The 25,653-nt window shown below is 43.3% G+C and overlaps 4 protein-coding genes across 4 annotated transcripts in view; 3 read left to right on the top strand and 1 right to left on the bottom strand.

Annotated features, from left to right (window-relative positions):
- LOC125721932 (NACHT, LRR and PYD domains-containing protein 12-like) overlaps positions 1 to 25,653 on the bottom strand; it is a 431,572-nt gene that overhangs the window by 248,736 nt on the left and 157,183 nt on the right. The gene's annotated exons all lie outside the window — the stretch shown is intronic.
- LOC125721933 (NACHT, LRR and PYD domains-containing protein 3-like) overlaps positions 1 to 25,653 on the top strand; it is a 158,438-nt gene that overhangs the window by 130,616 nt on the left and 2,169 nt on the right. The window lies entirely within an intron of this gene.
- LOC125721955 (uncharacterized) lies at positions 268 to 2,859 on the top strand. Its single transcript, XM_048998193.1, has 2 exons — positions 268 to 429; positions 1,943 to 2,859. The coding sequence occupies exons 1-2, from the start codon at positions 422 to 424 to the stop codon at positions 2,706 to 2,708; spliced, it is 774 nt and encodes a 257-aa protein (XP_048854150.1). The 5' UTR covers positions 268 to 421; the 3' UTR covers positions 2,709 to 2,859.
- LOC125721944 (E3 ubiquitin/ISG15 ligase TRIM25-like) lies at positions 15,501 to 23,442 on the top strand. The gene is made up of 6 exons (XM_048998182.1): positions 15,501 to 16,028; positions 20,006 to 20,101; positions 20,674 to 20,907; positions 21,079 to 21,238; positions 21,788 to 21,847; positions 22,830 to 23,442. The coding sequence occupies exons 1-6, from the start codon at positions 15,543 to 15,545 to the stop codon at positions 22,934 to 22,936; spliced, it is 1,143 nt and encodes a 380-aa protein (XP_048854139.1). The 5' UTR covers positions 15,501 to 15,542; the 3' UTR covers positions 22,937 to 23,442.

The following is a 25,653-nucleotide window of genomic DNA, read 5'->3' as shown; positions in this document are numbered from 1 at the left end:
GTGACAGTTCGACATACTGATCGCTATGTATCGCGATACAACAGTTTGAAATGTTACCAAAGTGTCATTTTATAATTCCCATATTAAACAAGTTACCGTGCATAGTGCTTTGGGGAGAGACAGACTCCAAGAGTGCAGTTCATTTCACGTGTCTCTAAGTCATTGTCTGATATTATCCAGAGCTGAATGTGTGCTTCATGCTTACTACTATATTCTTGCTTTGCAGTTCTTACACATTTTTTTTTCTTATTTACTTCTACAAGTAAATAAAAAACTTATAAAACTGTCATTATTATATAAGAACTATACGTATTATGATGTTATTATTTAGTTATGTTGTTGCTTGGTTACATTTGATGCCTCCGCACGTGGGAAGCTACCGGTTTGAAAGACGCGGCTTCACTTGCTTTTCTGCACCAAGATGGCAAGGTACGTTGCATTTCTGCTCCCATTTTATCGTATAACTTATATTATTATTTAGTATCTGTCTTTGTATGTACAGTGGTACCTCGACCCACGAACAGTCCTGTTCACGAATAAATCGTGTTTTGTTTTGTACCGGTTGTCGAACCGTGTTTCGGGCCGCGAACACACAAACGTCCCCAAAAGGGTCCGATGAAAGCTCCCCAAAGAACCACCCGAAACGCGAAGAAATGTCCAGTATAATAAAAAAACAATAATATTTTCGAAATTACTGCATTTGACTGTTATTCAGTCTTTTAATGTTGATTGTTTAGTTTTTTGGGGGGATGTTTTGTGGTTCTTTTCCGTGTTTTGGCGTCTTTCAAGCGACCAGCGTATGCTCAGTTTTAATGTTTTATTTAATTTAGCATTTGTTAGCATGTAAATGTAAATGTATGCTCTCAGTTATATGTGCACAGTCTGTCATAATTTGATTGTACGGTAGGGGGTGTTGAGTTGTACTGCGCGTGCTCGAAGTGTTTATATGTATGTATAGAGTGACTTAAAGTGAAAGACAGCGATATGTCCTAGTTCATGGTGAATAACGTGTTGTGTGAACTTATTTTTCCATTTATAAATCCTCTATTATTGTTAGTCTTCTCCCGATTTTCTTATCGCTGCACCGACAGTTTGACGTGCCAACAGCATTATTTGTTACAAGTAAGGTTATTTTAATTTAAGTCTATATTCTTGGTCGCGTTCTCCCCATGTCGTCGTGGGCTTTCCTCCGGGTACTTGCTAAATTGCCCGTAGGAGTGCATGTGTGAGTGAATGGTGTGTGAGTGTGCCCTGCAATGGGCTGGCCCCCCCATCCTCGATTTTTCCCTGCCTTGTGCCCATTGCTTCCGGGATAGGCAACCCAGTAGGATAAGCGGTTTGGAAAATGGATGGATGGATTCTTGGTCACAGAAAAATATTAAAAATTGAAGAAAATGCAGCGTTTCTGAAGTTTAAACATATTGAACATAATACATATTTACATTATTTGAAATGGGAGAAATTGATTGAGGTCACGCACTTTTCAGGTCAGGAACTAAGTTCGTGAGCCGAGGTATGACTGTATATTGAAATATGTTTGTGTAAAATTCAGTATATTGTTTGGATTATATTTAAATTTTATGTGCAGGTTAGTTAGTGTCATATGCAGGGTTGCCAACCCTCACTCAAGATGTCTTGTAGTCAGTCTGTTTTGTTCCATTATAAACCTAAAATTAGCTCCATCAAAAGTGTTGGGGTAGTCTGCAAACCCTCCAGACTATTTACAAGGTAGTAAGACTGTTACACATATGGAGATGAATGTGCAGACTTGTCTGGAATTGAGAATCTCACGCCAGCCAGCTGACCAAAGATAGCAGCTCTGCCTGTGCAGTAATGCGGTTGTTGATTGGGAAGGTGTGGGTCAGTGCAGAAGTGTAGTCCACATGTCAGGAGTGACTGACAGCTCCATTGCATTGCCTGTATGTTGTTTTTCCTCATTCAGAATCAGACGAATGGAGAAAGCTGTTTGCTGGAGCGACGACAGATACTGGGCAACTTGGGACAAGTGGGGAGAGGTGATTGACTGGGGAGATGAGAAAGAGCTGTGCTCCCCAGCAGAATCACCTTCTGACCAGGCTGACAGTTCCACTGAGTCACATTCCCGAAGGCGAATTGCCAAGGCAGTTAGCTGGACGGATGATGCTTATTGGGCAGCCTGGGACAAGTGGGAAGAGATCATCTGCTGGTGTGATGAAGAGGAGTGCTCCCAAGTAACTCCACCCACTAGCCAGCTTGGGAGGGATAAGGGGATAGATGTACATGGGTTGGAGGCTTTTGTGATAAATAACAGGACAATCTCCATAAAGCCTGTAGACAACCATCAAGACAGTCTGAAGATAGGAGCTGTGCTGGTAGACCTCTGCCAGTTTGATCTCGAATATTTAGATCAAAGTAAATTTAATTGTGAAATTGTGCAAGTACAAATTGGAGAAGTTGAAGTGGAGGAGACTAGAGAAAAGGCTTTTGAAAAAGCATTTGAATTGGAAATTGTGGATGTGGCAGTAGAAGTTATAAACAGTGAAATCCAGCTGAATGCTATAAATTTGGATATTGTTGAAACTAAGGTGGACAAATTATTATTGGAAGAACTGATCATTGGCGATTTAGAAGCAGGCAATGTGAAGGTGTCAGTGTCAAATGGCAATGTGGTGAAGGTACCCTTAAGGTACCCTTCACCACAGAGGAACAGAAGAACCAGGCAACCTTAGACCATACTCTCTGGTGGTTGACTCGTGGCAACTGGACTTGTCTCTGAAAGTTAGAAACGTTTCGCTGCTCATCCAAGCAGCTTCTTCAGCCTGAGGGAGGTAGTAAGTGTCCACATATTTATCCTCCTGGGTAAGTAGTCTAAGGGGGCTCATTGAGTGATAAAAGTGGGGGGGGGGGGGAGTTGCGGGTAGATGTAACCATCACACCTTAGCAGTCCCTCCTACTCCAATAGAGTGGGTCGTTAAGGGTGGTCCACCTGGTGGAGGTGTGAATTGGGTCTGTTTTTTTCCTGGGAATTATTTTTGTTTTGGCAAATGATGAGAGGGCCACAGGTTAAATTGGAGACAGGTTGTGCCTAATGCCTCTACCTCTGTTGAGTGAGGGGTTGTGCATTTGCACATGCAAAGCTGCTTGGACGAGCGGTGAAACGTTTCTACCTTTCAGAGAGGTACAATGTCTTTGGATGTCTTTTGTCTTGTGCAGTCTGGGAGTTGACTGAATGCTGGGGCGGGGGTAGCTTTTCCTTTGTAGTGGGGTCCGGTGGGGCACCTTGGGCTCTGTGGGGCCCGGTGGTGCTGCTGCCTTGGGCCCCGGTCTGGATGGGCCTGGGCCCCCCTCCCTGGATGGATTTCGGGGAACGGGGAGTGCTTATGGGGGTCAGCGGGGGAGCTGGCTCCGGGGGGGGGAGGTATTTTGCCCCCCCCCATTCCTTTCCTCCCCATCCCTAAATGCTTCCCTCCTCCCGCTCCATCACACCACCACACATGTAGGGCTTTGAGGTGTAGGTGCGTTGCTGGGATGCAGGGTAGGTATTCCTCCTCTGTCCCCTCGCGACCACCTGTACCTCATTCATACACTACAACGTAGACACTCTCATTACTTACTCTCTCATGACACATACATTTAGGGCGTTGGGGATGGGCACACAGAATGGCATCCAGAGGGCGGTCTGTTCATTCAGCCTTACCTCTGGTGCCAGGGCCCACATCTCAATTTTAATCACACATAGACATTGAGGGCTCTGGGGAGAGGCCGAGCTAACACCAGCTGTTGGTCGGCAGGGGGTGGTTAGTGCCATGCCCTTCACCTGTTTTAAAAGCACTTTAGAACAACACACACCAACACCACATCTGAGCGGGCGAAGGGGGGCATGGGGTCTTTTCACACCCCCGTTCCCTGTTCGCCATTTGGGGCTGGGGGCTGAGAGGAAGAGCTGGCCGTCTGGGCTGGTGGGCTTCTCGGCTACTGCGAGTCCGGGGTGATCTTCTGGTCTCCTTGCCAGAGGAAAAATAGGGGTCCACATAGAGTATATATGGGGAGTGAGAGTATGTGTACAGCGTTCATTTCTGTGTGTCTAAATGTTGGGTGAATGTGTAAATATTTGTTTATGTCTGCATGAGGGTGGGAACGTATGCTTGTATATGTGTGTGCCTGTTTGTCTATACACACGTGTCAGGTTGGGTCCTAGACTCCACCTGAAATAACATCTCGGGCACAATAAAGTGGTCCTCCGCAGAGGGGGGGTGGTGGAGGGAAAAAAAAAAAAAAAGCTTGTGACCCACCGACCGATTTCTTATTTGATTACTGTTGTTCCTTGTCTTGTTTTTGACCCCTCGTGGTCTGCTTTTGTTTTTATTAGTGTCTCTAGTGTTTATCCCCTTTCCTCCTTTGAATCCCTGAGTGAGTCGTCCACTCTCTGTTTCTGCTTGCTCCATGACACGCTGTCGCTCTCAGTCCGCCCTGGACCTGTGACAGTATTTCTGTTTTTGCTTTTGTTTGGACGTACTGAGTTTAGGATACCTAGCTTAGAAGGAATAGTTTAGCCTGTCATGTGTAACGTTGTTAAATGCGCTGATATCAGTGTTATGTCACAGTACCAGAAACTTAAAATGGTACATTTTGTTTTCTTTTTGTTTTCTTGCAATTACTACATACAATTGTTTAATGTTTTGCTGACATCTAATTAGAAAATAAATGCAATTATGCTTTAAATGATCTTTTTGTTGTCTTCAATCATTTCAACAGGTGAAAATGACCTGAAATCAATGAGTTTGAACACTGGACACTACATTCCGTGTTTGTGTATAAAGTCATGTTTAGCGTACATGCGAGTTCATTCGTATCCTTTTCCCCAGAGACAAAAAGTAGGCTAGGCTAATGGGAAAAAACACACAAATATATAGACCTAATGTCAGTGTATTATTCATGAGGTTTTGTAATATCTGAGACCAAATTAAACTTAATCTGTGTATTTAATGGATTTATGTGCTATTGCTACTGGTTTAATTGGTAAATAGGCCTTTTTCCAAGCAATTGAATATTTAAATGGGAATGTTTTACGTTATTGATTTAGCTTTAATCATGAAGTACCAAGCTTGATATCAATCCATGTCTAATGTGACATATTCAGGACATGCAAAGTCTATACACATAGGCACAGACTATGGCTGGGATTCGTGTGACCTACCCTGCAGATGGGAGGCCAACACTGCATGGTATATATTCTTTAAATTTATTTAATATTAGTTACATAATTACTCATATAGACCATGTTAATACTTAATAGTTCATGTAAAGAAAATTATACTCTCATTTGACATTAATGTGTGAAGTGCATGTAAGTATGGAATATCCATCCATTGGCTGTAGCACGGGGCGGCGTGGTGGTGCAGTGGTTAGCACTGTTGCCTCACACCTCTGGGACCCGGGTTCGAGTCTCCACCTGGGTTAAGTGAGTGTGGAGTTTGCATGTTCTTCCCATGTCGTCATGGGGTTTCCTCCAGGTACTCCGGTTTCTTCCTACAGTCCAAATACATGCTGAGCCTAATTGGAGTTGCTAAATTGCCCATAGGTGTGCATGTGTGAATGCATGGTGAGTGAGTGTGCCCTGCGATGGGCTGGCCCCCCATCCTGGGTTGTTCCCTGCCTCGTGCCCATTGCTTCCGGGATAGGCTCCCAGTAGGATAAGTGGTTTGGGAAAATGGATGGATAATAATAATAACAAATAATGATGATGATAATAATAATAATTAATAATAATGATGATAATAATAATTGCACTATGTGCAATGACTGCCAGTTACTGTAAACAGTAAAGTACACTTTACTGGACATGTCTGTATTGTTTTGGTTTATACTTATTAATCCATTAATTCTAACTTTTGTACTTTAAATGGACAGAGTACAGTTATTATTATTAGGAAAAGTATTGTGAGGGAACACAAAACTATTGAGAGGAAACACAAAACAATTGTAAATTGTAACAATTCAATTGTAATAATTGAAAAATATATTTTTTTCTTAGGGACTCAATATACTGCAGATGATCTGTAGATAAAAATCACAAATACATCACTATCAACTATATGTGGTTTTATTTATGATGTATGAAATCAAAATCATTAGGACGCAAAGGAAAATGGCTCTTCGCAATTTTCTTTAAACCGTAATCATAGGCTAATTGATTAAACATAAGTATTGATTTATTTCCATGACAATATTGTATATACAGTAATATTTATTTTGTCACCCTGGTTAATTTCATTACACATAAGGAAAGTCACAGAGAATAATAACCAAAGGGTGAAGAATTTTATTTTATTTTGAAAGATCACTTTGTTATGGAAGGCCATTTGGGACTTAACATCTACTTTGACACCCATGTCAACACGTCAAACAAATTACGTCTTAACACGTATATTATTTACGTGTTAAGCCATTCGGACATCTTAACACGTCTTAAAACTGCATGTTAATGTGGCCAATTTGAACCTCTTAAGACGTTTGTACCTTTAATGCATCTATGCTATTGGTTGGCATAAACATACACACCCCTTTTGACGTAAGGGCTATACGTATGCAGTACGTGCCCTGTACGTTGTAGTCACGTGGTCTCTACGTTCAGCCATGTGAGTCCTACGTTGTTAATACGTATAGGCAACATATGTATTACGTGTCAAACGTGACTGTGATGTTGTATTCGGCACAGTCCATTTGTTAGAGGGGTGAATCACGGGCTTATTTAAACTGGCAGAACAGTTATCTTTAAATCTTTACAAAGTATAACTGGCAGTTTTAACATTTAATGAAACTGGAGCAAAAATGGTACATTTGGCTAATATTGATTTAATTGCACTGGTGTTTGTCATTGTGCTGAACAGTGCAGATGAGCTAAACTTTCTGTTCTGCATTAACAGCAAAAACTATATATTCAGCAACGAACCGTATGTAGTTATTAATTTATTTGTAATAAGGAGTTTATAGTGAACGGTCATAGCAACAGTATGAATGGCATCAATAATTTAGCTGCCTTATATTTTACCGGATTTACGTCGCATAGCCATTCTAGATATCTGAAATGACAATTGTGGATAGGAAGAATGTCATTGTGGATATCTGAAATGCTCTCTTTGACTAGGAAGAATTGAGTTAGAGATATCTGCAATACACATCCAGTCTAGCGATTAAATGTTAAAACGCCTTGCCATACTTTTGCATGTATGGTTCCTGTGCTGCAGTATTAAACTATTTTAAAATGCAAAATAATTATTCTGTGACTGCATTGTTAAATTTTTTTTTACAGTTTTTCTGAATGCTTAAACACTAACAATGATTCTTATAAAACTATTAATAGTTATAGCAAAATTACTCACTGTTTTGCACTCAGTTTGCACTTTTGTAACACACAATTTGCAAATGTGTAAATACAATCCACTGCACAGCACTCTTTTTGTGGAACTGTAAACACAACTCACTGTTTTACACACAATTTCTAAATGATCAACACACTCCTAGTAAAACTATACAAATTTATGGCTATTGTTTACACTATTTTGCCAACTGTCTGGCCACACTGTCACATGTGAAAACGGTTTTAGATAATTAGTTCACTTTGCAATCAGCATGAGCTCTATAAATAAGCCACAGGTACAGTAAGCTTTCAGTGTGGAGAACAATGGAGGGAGAAGGAAGACTGAGAAGAGTGAGGATTAGAGAAGGGCGAGGAAGAGGATGAAGACTAGGAGGTGAATTTAGAGGATGAGGAGGTGAAGAAGAAGGAGGAAGGGTAAGAAGAAATAGAATAACTGATGTCATCAGAGCTACAACAGTGGATCATGTGATCAACCATGGAATGACCCTGAGGGAAGCTGGCCAACGGGTTCAGCCTGACCTGAGCCGCTACGCTGTAGCAGGCATCATAAGGACGGTTCCAAATGAGAATCGGTTAGTACAGTTACTTCACAGTACGTTTTGTAATAGTACTATACTGTAATGAGAAACACAACAATGCTGTACAGGTAAAAACTGAAAAGGTTACTCTACAGACCTGCTAGACATCCAGAATCTGGGGGCAGAGGAAGAATGTTCACTGAAGAACGAGAGACCCATATAGTCAATATGGTGATCACAAATAATTCCATTAGGCTACGAGAAATACAGCAGCGTATAATAGAGGATGACACCACCTCCCAAAACATGAACAATGTGAGCATCTCTGCATTATCTCGTGTACTGGCATGCAACAGAATCAGGATGAAGCACATTTACAGAGTCCCTTTTGAAAGAAACAGTGAACGCGTTGGCATGGCAGGAACATTATTGGACACGGTGCCATAACCAATGTCCCAGGACAGCGTGGTGGTAACATAACTATGTGTGCAGCTACAAGTCAGAACGGTGCTGTTCACCATCATGCAACCCTGGGCCCATGTAACACTGCACACATTATTACATTCCTGGACAGCCTACATCATATGCTCACTAATGTTCACAGACCAGTTATGTCATCATATGGGACAATATTAGTTTCCATAGGACTGCTTTAGTTCGCAACTGGTTTACAGTCGCCCACTCTTCACTGTACTCAACCTCCCGCCTTACTCTCCATTCTTGAATCCGATTGAAGAATTCTTCTCTGCCTGGTGCTGGAAGGTCTATGACCGTCATCCCCATCAACGCATGGCTCTTTTACAGGCAATGGAGGAGGCATGCGAGGATATTGACCAGGCATCATGTCAGGCCAGGATAAGGCACTCCAGGAGAGTTTCCCCGGTGCCTTGGACTAGAAAGCATTGCATGTGATGTTGATGAAATTCTGTGGCCGGACCCAAAGAGACGACAAGACTGATTTTTTTTCTCTCTCTCAGTGAAATTGTATGTTGTCTTGTGTTTGTTTTGATGCATGTGAATAAACATTCATACTTGAAATTTGAATCTTGAATTGTGTTTACAGAACTATTTATGACAAAAGTATGACCTCAAATTGACATACCTTGTGCACAGAGAAAGCAAAAGTCAGATGTGTTTTCCATTCCTACCATCAGTGTGTAGTTGGTGCATTGTGTGCTTATTAAGATGATGGTTTGTGTTAACTGATTGGTACAAAAATACCATTTTTACAAAGGTTTGAAGAGTTAAGCAAGATTTATTAGTTTTTGCAAGAGACCTACAATGTTTTGCTGATTTGGTGGTTTTTTTTATTTGTGTGAAGAGTTTTTGCAAAATAGCCAATAGTTATGTGTTTAAGCCATCAGAAAAAAACGTGTGTGCTTTAGTGCACATCCATCCATCCATCCATTTTCCAAACCGCTTATCCTATATTGGGTCGCGGGGGGTCCGGAGCCTATCCCAGAAGCAATGGGCACGAGGCAGGGAACAACCCAGGATGGAGGGTCAGCTCATTGCAGGGCACACTCACACACCATTCACTCACACATGCACACCTACGGGCAATTTAGCAACTCCAATTAGCCTCAGCATGTTTTTGGACTGTGGGGGGAAACCGGAGTACCCGGAAGAATCCCCACGACGACATGGGGAGAACATGCAAACTCCGCACACATGTGACCCAGGCGGAGACTCGAACCTGGATCCCAGAAGTGTGAGGCAACAGTACTAACCACTGCACCACCATGCCACCCACCAGAAAACCATACATGTTCTTAATCTCAAAATCAGTTCATCGTTTTCCCAGAAGGTGGCAGCACATCAACACTGCAACCTTGGACAAGGATCGCCGCACTTTTTCCTGCATTTGGAGCCCTTTCTTTCTGTATGGGACTGCTGCAGAGTGACAGCCTGTATTCTGTTACTCATTGTTTGCACTCTTCATAGATTTCAACACTCAGATTCTTGGTTAGATTGGGGTATTTTCTTTTTGTTTTCCGTTTATTTGTATACCAGTGGCTGCCTCTATTGATCTGGCTGACTAAGATTTGATTGGTCTGGGGTGGTGGTGTTCACACTTTCACCGTGTGCAGTATAGTTGTGTGGGGATCAGTGTGGTGGGGCAGTTGTGTGTGTGTGTGTGTGTGTGTGTGTGTGTGTTTAGGGGACTCCATTCCCCTTTTTGATCAACTTCACCGGACACCTGTTTCTTGCGTGGGTTTTGTCAGCTAGTGGCCAAAGGCTGGTTGCTGATTAATTTTTTAAGGTCATTGATGCTAAAGCGCTTGTCTTGTTTCTTGGTTTTATATTTTCAACAAACTGTCAATAGTACAAACACGTCCAGCTCCATTCGGTAAATGAACTTGTGTGCTGTTAATTTTGAGTAATTTTTCCTGTGGTGAAATTCCCCAGGTGGCATAGTCGTGTCCTTGTACTACTGACCGCTCTCTGCCACAAACAATTTACCCTAAACCTAAGCCTAATCCTAACCCTAACCATAGCCCCAAACGTCATGTCCTGCCACCTCCCTGACGTGGCTCTAATAAGCCATGCCTGCTGCTCGTTGGTCTCGCGTCTCGTTCCATCCCTCATGTTAAACACTCCCAGCTACTTCCAGTCTGTTCCCTTGTTATTCCTGTATAAGTGCTTCCTGGCCCTGTGTTCGCCATTGATGTGGTGCCCTCCATGTTGCTCGTTCCCTAGCCTCCCATCTTGATCCCAGTAAATCCCAGTTTATTTTCTGACAACACCTGCTCCCAGAGTCGTTCATCCTGGCATCCAACAGAATGACGGAACTCGACAAGCCCCAGTAGATTCCCCAGGTCCCTACAGCCGATCACTGCTGCTTGTGTCAAGCATACCTAATGTCGCTGGTTCAGGCCGCAGTACATCTTTCCCCAGAGAGAATGGCCCATCTCTGACAGAGGGCATAGCCGCCCTCTCCCCGGACTCCCAGGTGGAGGGTGTGACAGCTATAGCGGAGATCCTCAGGGCCCTCTGGCATGGAGTGAGTGTGCTGAACCCCGCAGAGGTGGGGTGCTCTGGAGAAAAGGAGCCTGCCGTCTCCATGTCGTTTGCCGTAGGGCGACCTGCGTCCTCATTGTCACTTGAAGTCTGACAACATGATGCTTCTCCGGGATTTACTGTGGTCCCCCTGTTCGCCAAAACATGCTCCCCAAAGCTCTCCAGCACAGAAGAACAGGCTTCACTCCTAGTTCTATGGTTGTCAGAGTGCTGGACCACAGTAGAGGTCGGACTTTGCTTCAACATGGTTTTATTGGAAGTCTGCACACAATACAGATGTTTCCTACCGTCCTTCGTACCAATTAAATGTGGAAACGTTTTGTCAGCTGGCTGGACAAGACCCTACTGCCTCTTTTAGTAGTACACATAGTAGTGAGCAGTGGTGACATAATGGTTAGGGAAGCGCACTCGTGATTGAAAGACACTGCATCTACAGCATCTGGCCCAGGAGAGCCGGCCGTTGCAGTCGTTACATCCGCACTTAAGGCTCCTGGCCCAGAGAGGGAGGCTCAGGCCGCACCCACAGTGTCCAACACAGGTGAGGCTTGGTTGCTTCTAGGCTTCTCATAGACTCTGACACGGTTCCCTGGTAACCAGCCGACACCTGCCACACTGCTCCATAATGTCAGGCCAGCGTCCACCTCTCTGTCCCCTGATGCCTGGCCAGCACCCACCTCAATGTCCCCAGACGTCCAGCCGGTGCCCACCTCATCTCCTGACGGCCTGCTGGTGCCCACTTTCTATCCTGACGTCCCACCGGCACATGCCTGCAGGCTGCCACCAGCCCAGAGAAGATGGATCCAGAGGATGTCCTGCTAGAGTGCCCTGGGTCCTGATACGTGGGTCCCTCCTTCATCCCAGACTCCGGTTACTCTGGTCCCAGTTTCTGGTCACCAGTATCAACAGGAGCCCAAGAAAGCGGCAGGCAGAATGTCTGTCTCCCAGAGAGGGTTTGCCAGTATCTGCTCTTGCCCTGTATGTCCCTTGTCATCTTCCTGTTCCTCTCCTGTTGTCTCCTTGCTGCTCTACTGCTCTGCGGTTCTCTCATCGCCCGCCAACCCCTCACGTCCTCGGGTCCTGCTGGCCCTCCCAGACCCTCTGGTCCTGTGATTCGGTAGAGTTCAGCCTCACCTGGAAAGGGGCCTAGGAGGGTCCCCAGCCCCAAATCTTCACCTGGCTTCCCTGGATGCCCCATGTTATTCCTTTTTGTGCCTCAGTGTTTGTCTTGTTGCTCTGTCCCACCTGTATCTCTCCTTGTCTTCTGCATCCTGTGCCCCTGTTCTTGTTGACCCTCCACCTGTCCATCCTGTTTTGGGGTCTGACAGGACTGCTGTACCTGTGGTTCCTAGCTTTTCCTTTATCCGCTCCATGTCCTTAGTGATGTCCTGCAACTGCTCTTATGTCTGGTGTTGCTGTCTGTCTAGTGTTCTGTCTAGTCTTGTCTGGTCTTGTCCTGTCTACCATCTGTTCTGTCATCCCCTGTCTAGTCCAGAGTCCAGTCTGGTTCCATCCCTGTTGTCTAATCCCTTTGGACTTCATGGCCGGAGCGCATGCTTTTGGTGGGTTGGGGGGGGGGGGGTACTGTCACATTAAGCAATGCCATTTTTATCCACTATGCTTGTCCATTTATGTGTCAACGCATGTTCTGACCATCCATGCTCTCTGCATCCCCACATTTCCAGGTGCTGCCCGGGGGGGGCACCATCTGAGCTGGAGTCCTGGTTCAGTCCCATGGAGGGGTGACACTGCGAATTGGACCTGCTAACTGTGTCATCCTGGGTGCAGCCTTGAGTGTCACCCTACACAGGCCAGTGTGGAGAACAGGCTTATTGACAGACTTTAATCACACCTCACACCTGGCCTTTAGCAAGCAGCTCCACTCTTTTCTGTTCTCAGTAATATTAGTCTGCCGGGGGGGGGTTGGGCAGCCAGTTGTCCATGGACCCCCAGAGGTCTGTTTTTCTCCTTACTTGGGGTTTTTTGGTTCCTCTCCTCCGTTGTCATCTGGCTTTCTTTATTTAATATCTTTCTTTCCTTTTTCCCGTTGTGTATCACTCTCTTTAATGATGTTGTAATGTATGACTACACATCTATGTAAAGTGCCTTGGGACGACTCTGTGAGGCACTATATAAAAATGAAATTAAATGTCCCGCCTCCTTCCTGACGTGGCTCTAACAGGCCATGTTTGCTGCTTGTTGGTCTCAGGTCTCGTTCCAGCCCTCGTGTTAAACACTCCCAGCTGTCTCCAGTCTCTTCCATCATTAGTCCTCCATTTAAGTGCTTCCTGGTCCTGTGTTCCCCAGTTCGATCACTGATGTTGTGCCTTACGTGTTGCCGGTTCCATAGCCTCCCATCCTGATCCCAGTAAGTCCCTGTTTGTTGTCTGAGAAACACCTGCTGCACGAGTCTTTCACCCCGGTGACCACGACACCAACCACCAGTGATGTCTGTGGAGCCCAGAAATACCAGCCTAGCTGCACTAGTGCCCAGGCAGCACCTTGACAGCGGCATGTTTGCATTGTTATATTTGCCTCACTTGTTCACCACTTTCAGCAACAGTATCTGCTATGTACTAGAACTGTAATCATATGTGAGTGAGTATGTCTGCTTTGAAGGAGCAGAGATCCCAGCTCCTTACTGTAGGTACAGGGCGCAGAAACAGGTAAATCCTGTAAGGTAACATTCTTACAGTCAGCATAGATTCCAACACAGTTCTGGAATATGAAGTTCATAGTCAGTCATCATTTTGTAGCATTAAAATGTAACTTTTACATAAATCCTAACAGTATGTGTGATTGTGGGGGGGTGTGGGGTCTCGGGGTGTAACCTCTGTCTTGTTTCCTGTCCCTCCTGCTGTATGTGTGAAGTCTGCATGTTCTTCCAATGTGGGCTTTCTCCTCCTACTTTGGAGAACATGAAACTGCGATCAGCCGATTGGAATCTCTAAGCTGCCCTTAGTGTGAGTCTGTATGTGTGAGTTTGTGCTCTGCTATAAACTAGTATCCTGTCCATTGTGTCCCCCGCCCTGTGCCACCTGGGACAGGCTCCAGGCTCCCCACCCCCCTGTACAGGATAAGCAGTAATGCAGGACGGCTCCACACTGTTCCAAAGAAATGGCGCTCCAGCTCCCTTCAGGACTTCAGACCAGCTGCTCTCACTTCACACCTCCAGGCTTGTGGGTGTGGTTCCCACTCCTGGTTCTGCATGTACAGCTTGCATGTTCTCCCCGTGTTCCTGTGGGTTTCCTCAGGTTTCTTCCTGCTGTCCAAGATCATGCAGTTTGGTGAATTAGTGTCTCTTGATTGTCCTCAGCATGTGAGTGAGTGTTTGCCCTGTGATGGACTGGCATCCCATCCAGGGTGTCTCTGCCTTGTGCCCTGTGCTTCCTGTGATGTGTGTGTCCCATAACCCTGTACTGCAGTTATTGGAATTTGTTGGATACTTTTTTGATATATGATCTTTCTGTTCCTGGGGATGGCTGAAGCTGGTCCAATAACTTTTGGCTTAAATATAAGAGTAGTGTTCAATTTTCATTATTAGAGTATGGAATTATTTTGGATGATTAAAATGATCACTCTGAACTTGACTGTCCTTCCTAACATAAATACACTCCCTGCACAAACACACAGAAAGAAAAGGAAGAGATGACATATATTTTCATCCATCCATCCATCCATTTTCCAAACCGCTTATCCTATTGGGTCGCGGGGGGTCCGGAGCCTATCCCGGAAGCAATGGGCACGAGGCAGGGAACAACCCAGGATGGGGGGCCAACCCATCACAGGGCACACTCACGCACCATTCACTCACACATGCACACCTACGGGCAATTTAGCAACTCCAATTAGCCTCAGCATGTTTTTGGACTGTGGGGGGAAACCGGAGTACCCGGAGGAAACCCCACGATGACATGGGGAGAACATGCAAACTCCGCACACATGTGACCCAGGCGGAGACTCGAACCCGGGTCCCAGAGGTGTGAGGCAACAGTGCTAACCACTGCACCACCATGCCGCCCCATATATTTTCATGAATATTGTATATAGAATAATGTAAAAAAAACAAATCTGTGCATTGACAGCACTTGTCAAAGCTTGTTCTGTCTAATCCTGACACAGTCTGTCTATAACTGCACATCCCTGCATGTTTCACCTGAAACCACATGATCCCAAACGTGATTCTAAACCGACACAGAAATTCATTCTCAGTAGATCTGCTCTCTTATACCTTTATACCTAATTTCTATCTACTGCACAAAATCAAAGAGTAGGATTATAGTTTGTTTACAGAAAAACAATGTCAGTAACTGTTATTCTCATAAAAGATAAATAAATGTTCGCTTTGGGTACAGTTTGTACAATGTACTATTTTGTTCATAAACTGCAGCTCCACTGTTTGCCCAGTCTGCTCTTCTCAGTCTGGTCTCAGTCCAAAACCACACCTGCTGCAGTCTGAGAAGCAGGAAGTTCCTCCCACTGTCACACACAGACGACTGTGAGAGAAAACGAGACTGAATCCTATCAGTGTTCGTGGTAAAATGGCAGAAGTCAGAGTTGCAGTGGATGTAAATGAGTTAAGTTGTGCAATCTGTCTAGATCTACTAAAGGATCCAGTAACTATTCCCTGTGGACATAGTTACTGTATGAGCTGCATTAAGAGCTGCTGGGATCAGGAAGATCATGTTGGAGTTTACAGCTGCCCCCAGTGCAGACAGACCTTCATACCCAGACCTGTTCTGAACAGAAACACCATGCTGGCTGAAGTGGTGGAGAAACTGAAGAAGACTGGACTACAAGCAGCTGCTCCTGCTGACCAGTATGCTGGACCTGGAGATGTGGAGTGTGACGTCTGTACTGGGAGAAAACACAAAGCTGTCAAGTCCTGCCTGGTGTGTCTGGCCTCCTACTGTGAAACTGACCTGCAGCTTCACAATAAACTCCACCATGCAAAACAGCACAAGCTCATTGATGCCATCGGCCATCTGAAGGACAAGGTCTGTTCCCACCATGACAAACCGCTGGAGGTCTACTGCCGTACCCACCAGCAGTGTATCTGTTATCTCTGTACGATGGATGAACACAGAGGCCATGATACAGTCTCAGCTGCTACAGGAAGGGCGGAGATACAGGTCAGGCTAATTTAAAAGAATTTCCCCTTTCTATCTAAAAGAATTTCCCCAAAGGGATCAGTGAAAGTATCAATTATTGTTATTATCTAAAAGTTAATTTTAAATAAATGGATTTTGTCTTAACACTTGTTCGTGTAATTGCTACGAAACACTCAGATCAAGTCTGGTTCGGTAAAGTTGTCATGACCTACTTGTCCGGTCTTACTAGCGGGGTTACTAGCTTGTCGGATTTAAGGTAGTCTGGGCAAAATGTAAGTAAACGAATATGAAGTCCATTTAAACTGTGGTACCTTACATCCGACAAGTTACTCCGAGAAGCCAGTAACCCTTCATAGTACAGAAGAACTCACTAGAGCCACAGTACAGTAAGGCCGTGCCCGCCGAAGATGTTTGTACGGGACGCCATGACACTCAAAATAAAATAATAAGTATATCAAAAAATATAAATAAAATGATAAATATTTCAATAATGTATCCTTTTATTTTTAAATAATTTCATAAATGTTCATAAATTTCATAAAATTATATTTCATAATAACACTTGTCTTCTATGTATAATTTTTAAATTTTACAATTTATTGTTTCGTAATAATGTTGCGATATTTATGGAAGCCCGTTTCCGCCACAAAAAGAAAAAAAATAAATCATAATAACGAGAAACTTTCTCATTATTACGACTTAGTATCTCATAATAACGAGAAACTTTCTCATTTGTACGACTTAGTATCTCATAATAACGAGAAACTTTCTCATTATTACGACTTAGTATCTCATAATAACGAGAAACTTTCTCATTTTTACGACTTAATTTCTCGTTATTATGAGATACTTTCTCATTATTATGACTTAGTTTCTCGTTATTATGAGATACTAAGTCGTAATAATGAGAAAGTTTCTCGTTATTATGACTTTTTTTTTTCTTTTTGTGGCGGAAACGGGCTTCCATAGATATTCATTAGACAATCATTATTATAAAATATTATTTTCACAATAAAGTTTAACTTTTCACATTATCGCCATGCATTTCTATACTCCATCAGGAGGTGTTTTGCAGGATTGGCACTGCAGCCACCGGATAAAACTCACACTGTTCCATTGGGACTGGTGTGGTGCTGAGGTGTCACCCACCTGGTTCGTCGTGTGGTGGGTGCGGTAAGGCACTGTACTCAGTGTGTGCTCCTCACCTCCGTACCTTACCTTACCTTACCTTACCTTACCTTACCTACATCAACACAGTACAAATGTACATGTTATAAAAGGTCTTTCGGTACTAAGATGTACGTAGATTAATACTTTTCTATTCAAGGTTAAAGGGCTCAGCCTTTAATGCATTGTGTTGGTTATAGGATAATATTTTGGCTTTCAATGACAACCAGTGAAGCTCAAAATTTATGAAAATATTAACAAAGAGGTTCATTGTTTTGTCTGATATGCTGAATTATGTCTGACTTGGAACAAATGAAGTAAAAGTAGTCAGGGCTGGAGTGGGACTGAATATCTAACCAGGAATTCAAGCCCCCGGACAGCCCAATATAAAACGATATAAACAATTACACTGTTATTATATGTTTCTATTCACACATTCATTTGCTTGGCTACTGAACACACATTCTTACCTACATGCTTTAATTTTACCTTCATGTCATTTTTACCGGCACATTTCACTAATATTAATAACGCGTGGAGCAGCTTTGACATAAATAATGAAGCTTCGTCTCAGTGCCTGTCCTTGTGTCTCTTCCCCGTGTGGCCAGCAGCCATCGCTATCCATCCCCTTTGTCCTCTCATCGTCTTTGGCCCTAGTGTGTTCTTCCTTTTCCCCAATGGCTGCATTTGGCTCATTGGGATGAGTGTGTGACATAGAGGCTGGGACCAGCTGGTTATGGGTTTGAAGCAGGTCAGGAACCAACCACACCTCTTTCATTTAATTATTGCTTTTCTATTCTTCCCAGTGTTTGTTAGTTCTCTGTTCTGCTTGTGAAGCTTGTGCCTTGTTTTATTATGTTCCACGTGTTTCTGTACTTTCTAAGTATTGAATTCCTTGTGTGTGTTTCTTACTTTCAGTGTTTGTGGGAGTTTCCCTAGTCTTGTGTTCATTAATATAAGTTACTGCACTTGTTGCCTGTTTTCCCTGCACTGTTGTTATTGGTTAATTGTCTCACATCTGTCTTTGTTAATTCGCTACAGCACCCTGAGCATTAGATTGGCTACAGAAACCTGCAATGCAGGTTGTGTGTCTGACACAGACAATCACATTTTGTGCAGCGTCAGTGTGAGCCATCGGACTTTATTCTGTATTCCCCACTCCTCCATCAGGCTGCCTCGACTGCAGCCATGTTTTCTGCAGAATGAGACTTTGGGAATTTTCCTGCTCCCAATAATAAGGTCGACAGCTCAGTCTTATCATTTATAAAATGGCATTTGACTGCTAAATAAGCTTCCATATGTATGAATGTCCACATGTCAGATGTTAGTCTTACTGCTTTGGCATTTCTCACCTCTTCCTTTGCTTTCTCTTTTTCTATCTTAAATGTTTCTGTCACCAAACCCTTTCATGTTTGCCTGGATGGGAGAATGTAGGTTGGATCCAGGATCCCCACAACCTCCCTAAATCCTGCGTTATCCACTATGGTGAAGGGTTGTGCATATTTACCAAAGCTTCATCAATCATTTGTTTCTTGGTCTCTATACTGGGAAAATTATACAGATTACTGGGTAATACCCTGATCCAAATCTGATATTATGTATTCATACAATTATTATTATCATTCATACAATTATTATTATTAAATTAATTATTGAAAATGAATTATTATTAAATTATTATGATGATTAAAACTTACGCTGCAGTGTGTGTGTACGCCGAAATATGTGCTGTACAACAGGTTTGAAACCGGTAATGAGGATTGTGCCACATTTTCAGTTTCCAAAGCAGTCACATGGTTGAGTGCAGAATGAAGCTTCAGATGACCATGGTCACGTGTTCAGGGTGGAACGAAGGAAACTGAAGCTGTGCTTCAGAATGTAGTGAATCGCTTTTTTATTGTCAAGCTTAACATCACTAGCTGCCCCATTCCCTCTGTTAGTCTACGTGTCATTTTCTTAGCTACTTTTTCCCTGGTGAGTTTTGACCCCTTATTATTCCTTTATTGTGTGTCTTTCCAGTTTGGTTCAGTCTCCTTAATTCCCTTTGTCTTGGAGCTTTTAAGTGGATCCTCACCTTGTTTCCCTGCCTGCACCAGGCTGCGCCCCAACATGCACATTAAATATATGATATGTTCAAATTCTGAAGAATCTTTAATGAATCCCATTTTACACATTTTCCTTTCTGAATTTGCGTGGAACATCAGTGATGCAGACTTTGACACAGTTTCCATATGAATGGGTCACAACAGTCCAATATTAAACCAACTTCCCAGCGGATTCAGAGGTTTCAGTGTCGCAGGAGAAAAGATGCATTATTGTTGTTCACAGTGCAGTTTATACACAGTGGCCCATTATCAACTGACATGCGATCTGACATCAATCTAATAGGACGTCAGTTGAGTAGCCGGTCCTGCAGTGCAGCCCAGGACACATTCGCCTTCACATTGCTATAAGAATGTGGCCATATGCAGCCCAGACCACCTCCCAATGTGGGTTGAGTGATCGGATCTCAATGTATCTTCAATGCGTCCTGGGTAATTAGCGCTGTCCACTTGTGATTGGATCACCCAGGACGCATGTTAATACCAGGTGGAAACAGGACCAAAGGGTCTATGTCCATTGTATCCTACCTACAGTCAATAAATCATTTCGGAACATCCATCCATCCATCTCCTAACTGGTAATCCAGGTCAGGGTCAGGGGGAGTGCCTGGAGCCTTTCCCAGGCAGCATAGGGCCCAAGGCTGGGGTCCACCTTGGACAGGATGATAAATGAATGTGATCTCAGCTAATGAAACAAACTTGTTTTGTCATCTTTTTTCTTATCTGTAGAAACAAATGGGTGAAACACAGAGGGAATTTCAGCAGAGAATTCAGATGAGAGAGAAGGAGCTGCAGGAGCTGAGAGAGACTGTGGGCTCAGTCACAGTGAGTATGAACCTGAGGAGAAGATAACAGCTGGCTTGTGATCATAATGAATCTTCTCTCAGATTCAACAGATTGCAGATTTACAGACTTGCGCGGATTAATCAAATTAATGCTGCTGTGGGTTATTCTGGGTCAGTGGGATAAAGTTGCTGGATTACAGAGTTTAACCAAGAGTTGCAGCAGTAGTAGCTTATTTATTTAAAAAAATACCATAAATGCCTATTTGAGAAAAATGCAACTTTTCACAACCCAGTGTAATGCAAATAAACACTAAAAAAGTCACCTATTAAACTGAGACCTAATGGTGACAACCAACCTGCCCCATACAGCCACCAGTCTCTGCCAAATCCCTGCAGCTGACAGTGTATGAGCTTAATGAGGGATCATTTCCAATCATTGCTGGCTGGGTTTCAGTACCTGAGGCGTCCAGCATGGTGACGCTCCAAACCTCAGTCCTGTGCTGTTTTTATACCTCCTGTCAGCTCACATCTCTATTGTACAATGAGGCTCTCTGGAGTCTCAAAAGGGGCCAATTGTAATTTACTGTCCTCTGCTCCCTGTGTCACCAACAGAGCTCAGCACAGTCAGCAGTGGAGGACAGCGAGAGGATCTTCACTGAGATAATCAGCTCCATTGAGAGAAGATGCTCTGAGGTGACAAAGCTGATCAGAGATCAGGAGAAGGCTGCAGTGAGTCAGGCTGAAGGAGACATGGAGAGACTGAAGCAGGAGATCGATGAACTGAAGAGGAGACACTCTGAGCTGGAGCAGGTTTCACACACAGAGGATCACATCCATTTCCTCCAGGTAACAGAACAGCTACTTTGGCAATAAGGAAACCAGAGTATTCAAATGAATGCATATTGCCATTTGTATTTCAACTAGTCTGTCATTGGTCAGATGTTAAAGGTTCTGTTAATTAGATTGCAATACACATTTGTATTGATGAAGCTGTTTAATCAGACTGTGTGTCTGTAGAGGCGCCAGGCTCTTCCTGTCACTCCTGAAGCTGGATTTGGACCCAGAATCTCTGTCAGTCCCAGATCTGATTTTGGGAATTTGAGGAAGGCGGTTTCTGAGCTGAAAGATCAACTGGAGAATTTTTGCAGAATGAAAATGGCAGAGATCCATCACGCAGGTTAATACATTTTCTAGTCTGTTCATGTTAATATAGACCAGGGCTGGCCAATCTTACCCAGAAAGGGCTGCTTTTGCTGGATTACTAATTAGAGGACTGATTGGCTGAAGGGTCTCACACCTGGGGTTGAACAGCTGACCTAAAGGTTACCCCAAAGACCTGCGTACACACTGGACTTTGCGGGTAGAATTGCCCCCCCCCCCCGATGTAAACCGTGCAGAGAGAGTATGCAGTACAGTCAGCCTCACATTTGTGTGACCAAGTCAGTTTGTTTACAATAAGTTTAAATCTTTGTGATAACTGGTGAAAGAGCTTCACATTCTACTGGCTGCAAAACCCAGATCACATGAACCATGTTTCTTCTACATTATAGAAACCAAAAATCTGTATTATGTGTAACTTACCATGATTTGCAGTTTGTTAAAATGCCTGTGATTGTCCCTCATAATGATAATACCCCACTGCTGTTATCTCCACAGTGAGTGAAGTCCATCTCCCACAAGTAAATTCCTTTTACTCACATCCCTGTTTCTCTCTGTCTCCTTCTAGTTACCAAAGACACCGTCCTACCGGTATTAGTGCCCAGGACCAGAGCAGAATTCTTACACTGTGAGTCTGTTCACACACACGCTTCTCTCTCCCTGTATGAGGTGGAGTGTGTTTTATTGTGTTTTATTGTGTTTCATTTTCTACTGCTAGTGGAGCTTCTCTTTCTCTCTCCCGCTGCCTCCGGGTCTTTCACATTTACATGAGCTTTTTATCTCAGTGGACTTTAAATCCAATTGCTAAGTAAGGCAAGTTTATTCAGGGTGCTTTTCCACTGCACCAGGTTTGGTACTTTTGGTTCTTTCCCTTTTCCATTAACTTCCGGTCGAGTACCAGTACCAGAAGTTCCAGTACCAAAAGCATCATTGCAGCTGGGGTACTTTTTCGATACTTCGGAACTTTGGTGTGGGACTTACAAACACGTTCATTGTCAATTTAAAAAACAATTTTAAAAAGTCTAAAAGCCCAAAATACAAATAAACAGTTAACTAAAAAGAAGTGAGATTGTAGAGGCAGCGTACAACTAAACTCCTGCTGATTTAATTTATTGAAACAAAGCAGCAACAAAAACGTTTTAATCCCTGATTATAATGAACTGACAGTGTTAGCAGACCTCAGGTCTTCAGGAAGCTTGTTCCACAGACAGGGAGCATAGACACTAAAAGCTGCTTCAGCCTGCTTGGTCTTCATTCTGGGACACTGAGTAAACTTTCAGGGGTCTGGATGCTTCACAAGGTTCAAGGAAGTTAGTGCCATTTAGTGCCTTGTACACAAGTAATAATATTTAAAAACCAATCCTGTGATGCTCAGGAAGCCAGTGCAGTGATTAAGGAGCTGTGTGATATGCTCCACTTCCTTGGTGTTAGTGAGGACTCTGGTGGCAGCATTCTGGATGAGCTGCAGCTGTCTGACTGATTTATTACCAAGACCTGCAAAGACACCATTTCAATAGTCTAGCCTGCTGGAAATAAACACATGAAAAAGCTTTTCCGTATCTGGTTTAGAGAGAAATCCTTCTCTCTCTCTCTTATTGGGCTGGTTTCAGCTTCCGTTGGGCGGATTTTAAGCAGAGCTTGGGCTGGACCTGGGAACACTGTACTGATGCCTCATTTCCACCAACATGGAGCCGGTGCTGGGCTGGTTGTCACGTGATGCCTTTTCAGAACCTGCCTGTGTTTCCACCAGTTTAAAAAATTAACATAGTTGACAGTGAAAGTAAAGGTTCATATGTATTCCGTTTTGTGGGATTTGTTCTTTTCTGTTCCAGAATAAGTTTTTATAAGCTGCCAACTGTCCTTTTAATGATCACGCTATTAAAGATGCCAATAACTGAACTTTGTAATCTGCCTCATAATCTGCGGCATGGTTTTCATTTACAATGCAAAGTTACTCCGATAATAAGCTGGCTAGTTGTTTTACTGCTGCCACCGGAAATATTAGACAAAACTATATTGGTGATTGACTGAATTATCCAGGTATGCGGACGGTTTGGACACGATGGCCCCTCCCACTTGCACTGATGTTATGAGAACTATTTTTTTAATTTTTTGTGGTGGCCTGTAGCCTTGTGCCTTTGACTGAATCACAGCCATGATATACCGGAGTATCTTCTCATATGTCATTGCTTAATTATACTGCACTCATAAAGCATTCTAAACACAGCTATAAATATTTATAAAAAAGCATAACACATTATATCCAGCATTATAACGCTTTATGAATGCTTTATGACACACTCAACTATAAGGCACTATAGATACCTTCATAATGCAATACAAAGCATCCTTAATGCTTATACCGATCATTATAATGCATTATGAAGGTATTTATAGTGCACTAAAGATGAGAGCTTCATACATCATTCATTATGCATAATAAGCATGCCTATAATGTGTTATGCCTTTTGATAAATATTTAAAGCCATGATTATAATGCATAACAATGGATTATTATTTGTTGTGAATTTTACTAACAACATGGCCTTAAGTGTTCCAGAGATTTTATAGTGTTCCGTAATCTGAGCAAATGGAAGCATGTAGATGTTGAACAAAGAGGCTCGGTCAGGTTTATAATTCTAATTGGTGATCAGTGTTGACACACCACAGCACACAGTGTACAACACCGAAATGTGTCCTCTGCATTTAACCCATATGTGACATCGTGACATAGCAAGGGGCAGCTAATTCAGCGCCCTGAGAGCAGTGTTTTGCTTAGGGTCCCTCAGCAGTGCCTTGCTGGTCGGGGATTCAATCCAACAACCATTAAGCCACCACTGCCCACTGCCAATAACGGACCCTTGAGGAACTCCACATGTAATTTCTGTTCATTCAGATTCATAATTACCCTTCTGACAGAAAGTAGTGCCTGACTTGTAAAAATAATTCAAACCCATTAAATACGGCGGCGGCTCCACCTCCTTCCCTAAGTGCTCTAGTCTCACTGATAAAGGGCAGGTAGGAGTAGCTGGTTTGATCAGGGCTGCTGCATAGTTTTCATTTGACCCCATTTCAGTTTAAAGCATAAAAATCAAGGTTTATCCTGATAATACAATCAGTCATTAATAATGATTTTCCAGCCACAGACCTGATATTCAGTAAAGATCAGTTTAATGTATTAAACACATTGTCTGACCCAGTGTGTAGGTGACACACAACTGGAGTCAGATGAGAGAGAGTAGCTGTGGGCTTTGATGCACTTTGTTCCCCCTGAAGTCAGTCAGAGCAGGAATGGCTGACACTGGGGCTGCTCCTCACTGCCTAGTGTGGGCTGTAGCTACAGCAGGGGATCCAAGGGCCAGTGGGGTAAGGGCCCCCTGTCCTAGATGTCATCATGCACTGTAATGCTGAAAGCTGGGAAACTGCCCTCGCTTTGTTTGGGTAGCAGGAACTTTTGGTATCACTCAGTAACAGCTCATCAAAACCTTTTATCTGCATCCTTATCTTGTGTGAGCTGTCTATGAGCAGTGAGGTCTGGGGGGGGGGGGGGGGCTTCCTTCCCTCACATTTGCCCTTTTTGTGCATTCGCTGACTGTACTTTTTTTCAGATTCATTAATATTGTCCTAAGACGGCACCTGCAGTCTTACCCAAACTGGCTGTGACACTGAACATCTCCTAAGTCTGTGCTTTAGGGCCATGACTTCACACGACACGACTACACTTGCGTGCGTAGTTTACATCTATCTGGAGGACTGAAGGTCATGTCCACCGGGGGGCAGTGCGAGAAAACCATCTTGGTCGGTTCCTTCGTTTCCAGTCTCACTTGTTAGTATGAGGTTGTGGCATTAAATGTTGTACAAGGACGAAGGAGTCAAGACGGCACTCTGAAGAACACGCTTTGATTAGAGCTGCAAGCCGACTTGTTTTGTTTACCATGTACTGTGAACTATATGCAGTTTTACTACTGTCTGGTTTTATTTAATCATCCAGTGACTGCAATAACTATACATAGTCATGATTAGCTTGATGATAGGCTTGCTGACTTTCTAGCCTAAAGAAATAGGCTGAGTTCTGCTCACCTTGTTCAAGCCATTTTTGCCACAATCTAACAAAGGCTCCTTCTGCCTTATGTTTATATATAATCATACAATTTATTCTGTAAGTCACCTCCTACATTATTTTCTGTATCAGTAAGACGAATGACTGGTTTGCAGGTTAAAGCAGTAAATCTCATTTATAATTTTCTTTTCTTCATCTCTTCCGATTTGAGCCCAAGTCACTACTAAACCTTCTGACAAATTTTGCTACATCATGTTATTATTGCAATACTTTTTTCTGTATTGGGTCTGTTCCAGTGTAAGTCAGTTAATTATTCTATGCTTAAAATAGCTAATTTATTTCTCAAGATTGAACTGTTTAATATCCCGTTTGAA

Source organism: Brienomyrus brachyistius, unplaced genomic scaffold, assembly GCF_023856365.1.
Source record: "Brienomyrus brachyistius isolate T26 unplaced genomic scaffold, BBRACH_0.4 scaffold36, whole genome shotgun sequence".
Classification (NCBI taxonomy): Eukaryota; Metazoa; Chordata; class Actinopteri; order Osteoglossiformes; family Mormyridae; genus Brienomyrus; species Brienomyrus brachyistius.
Note: the sequence above shows the minus strand (reverse complement) of the source record. Positions and strands in the feature narration are given on the sequence as shown.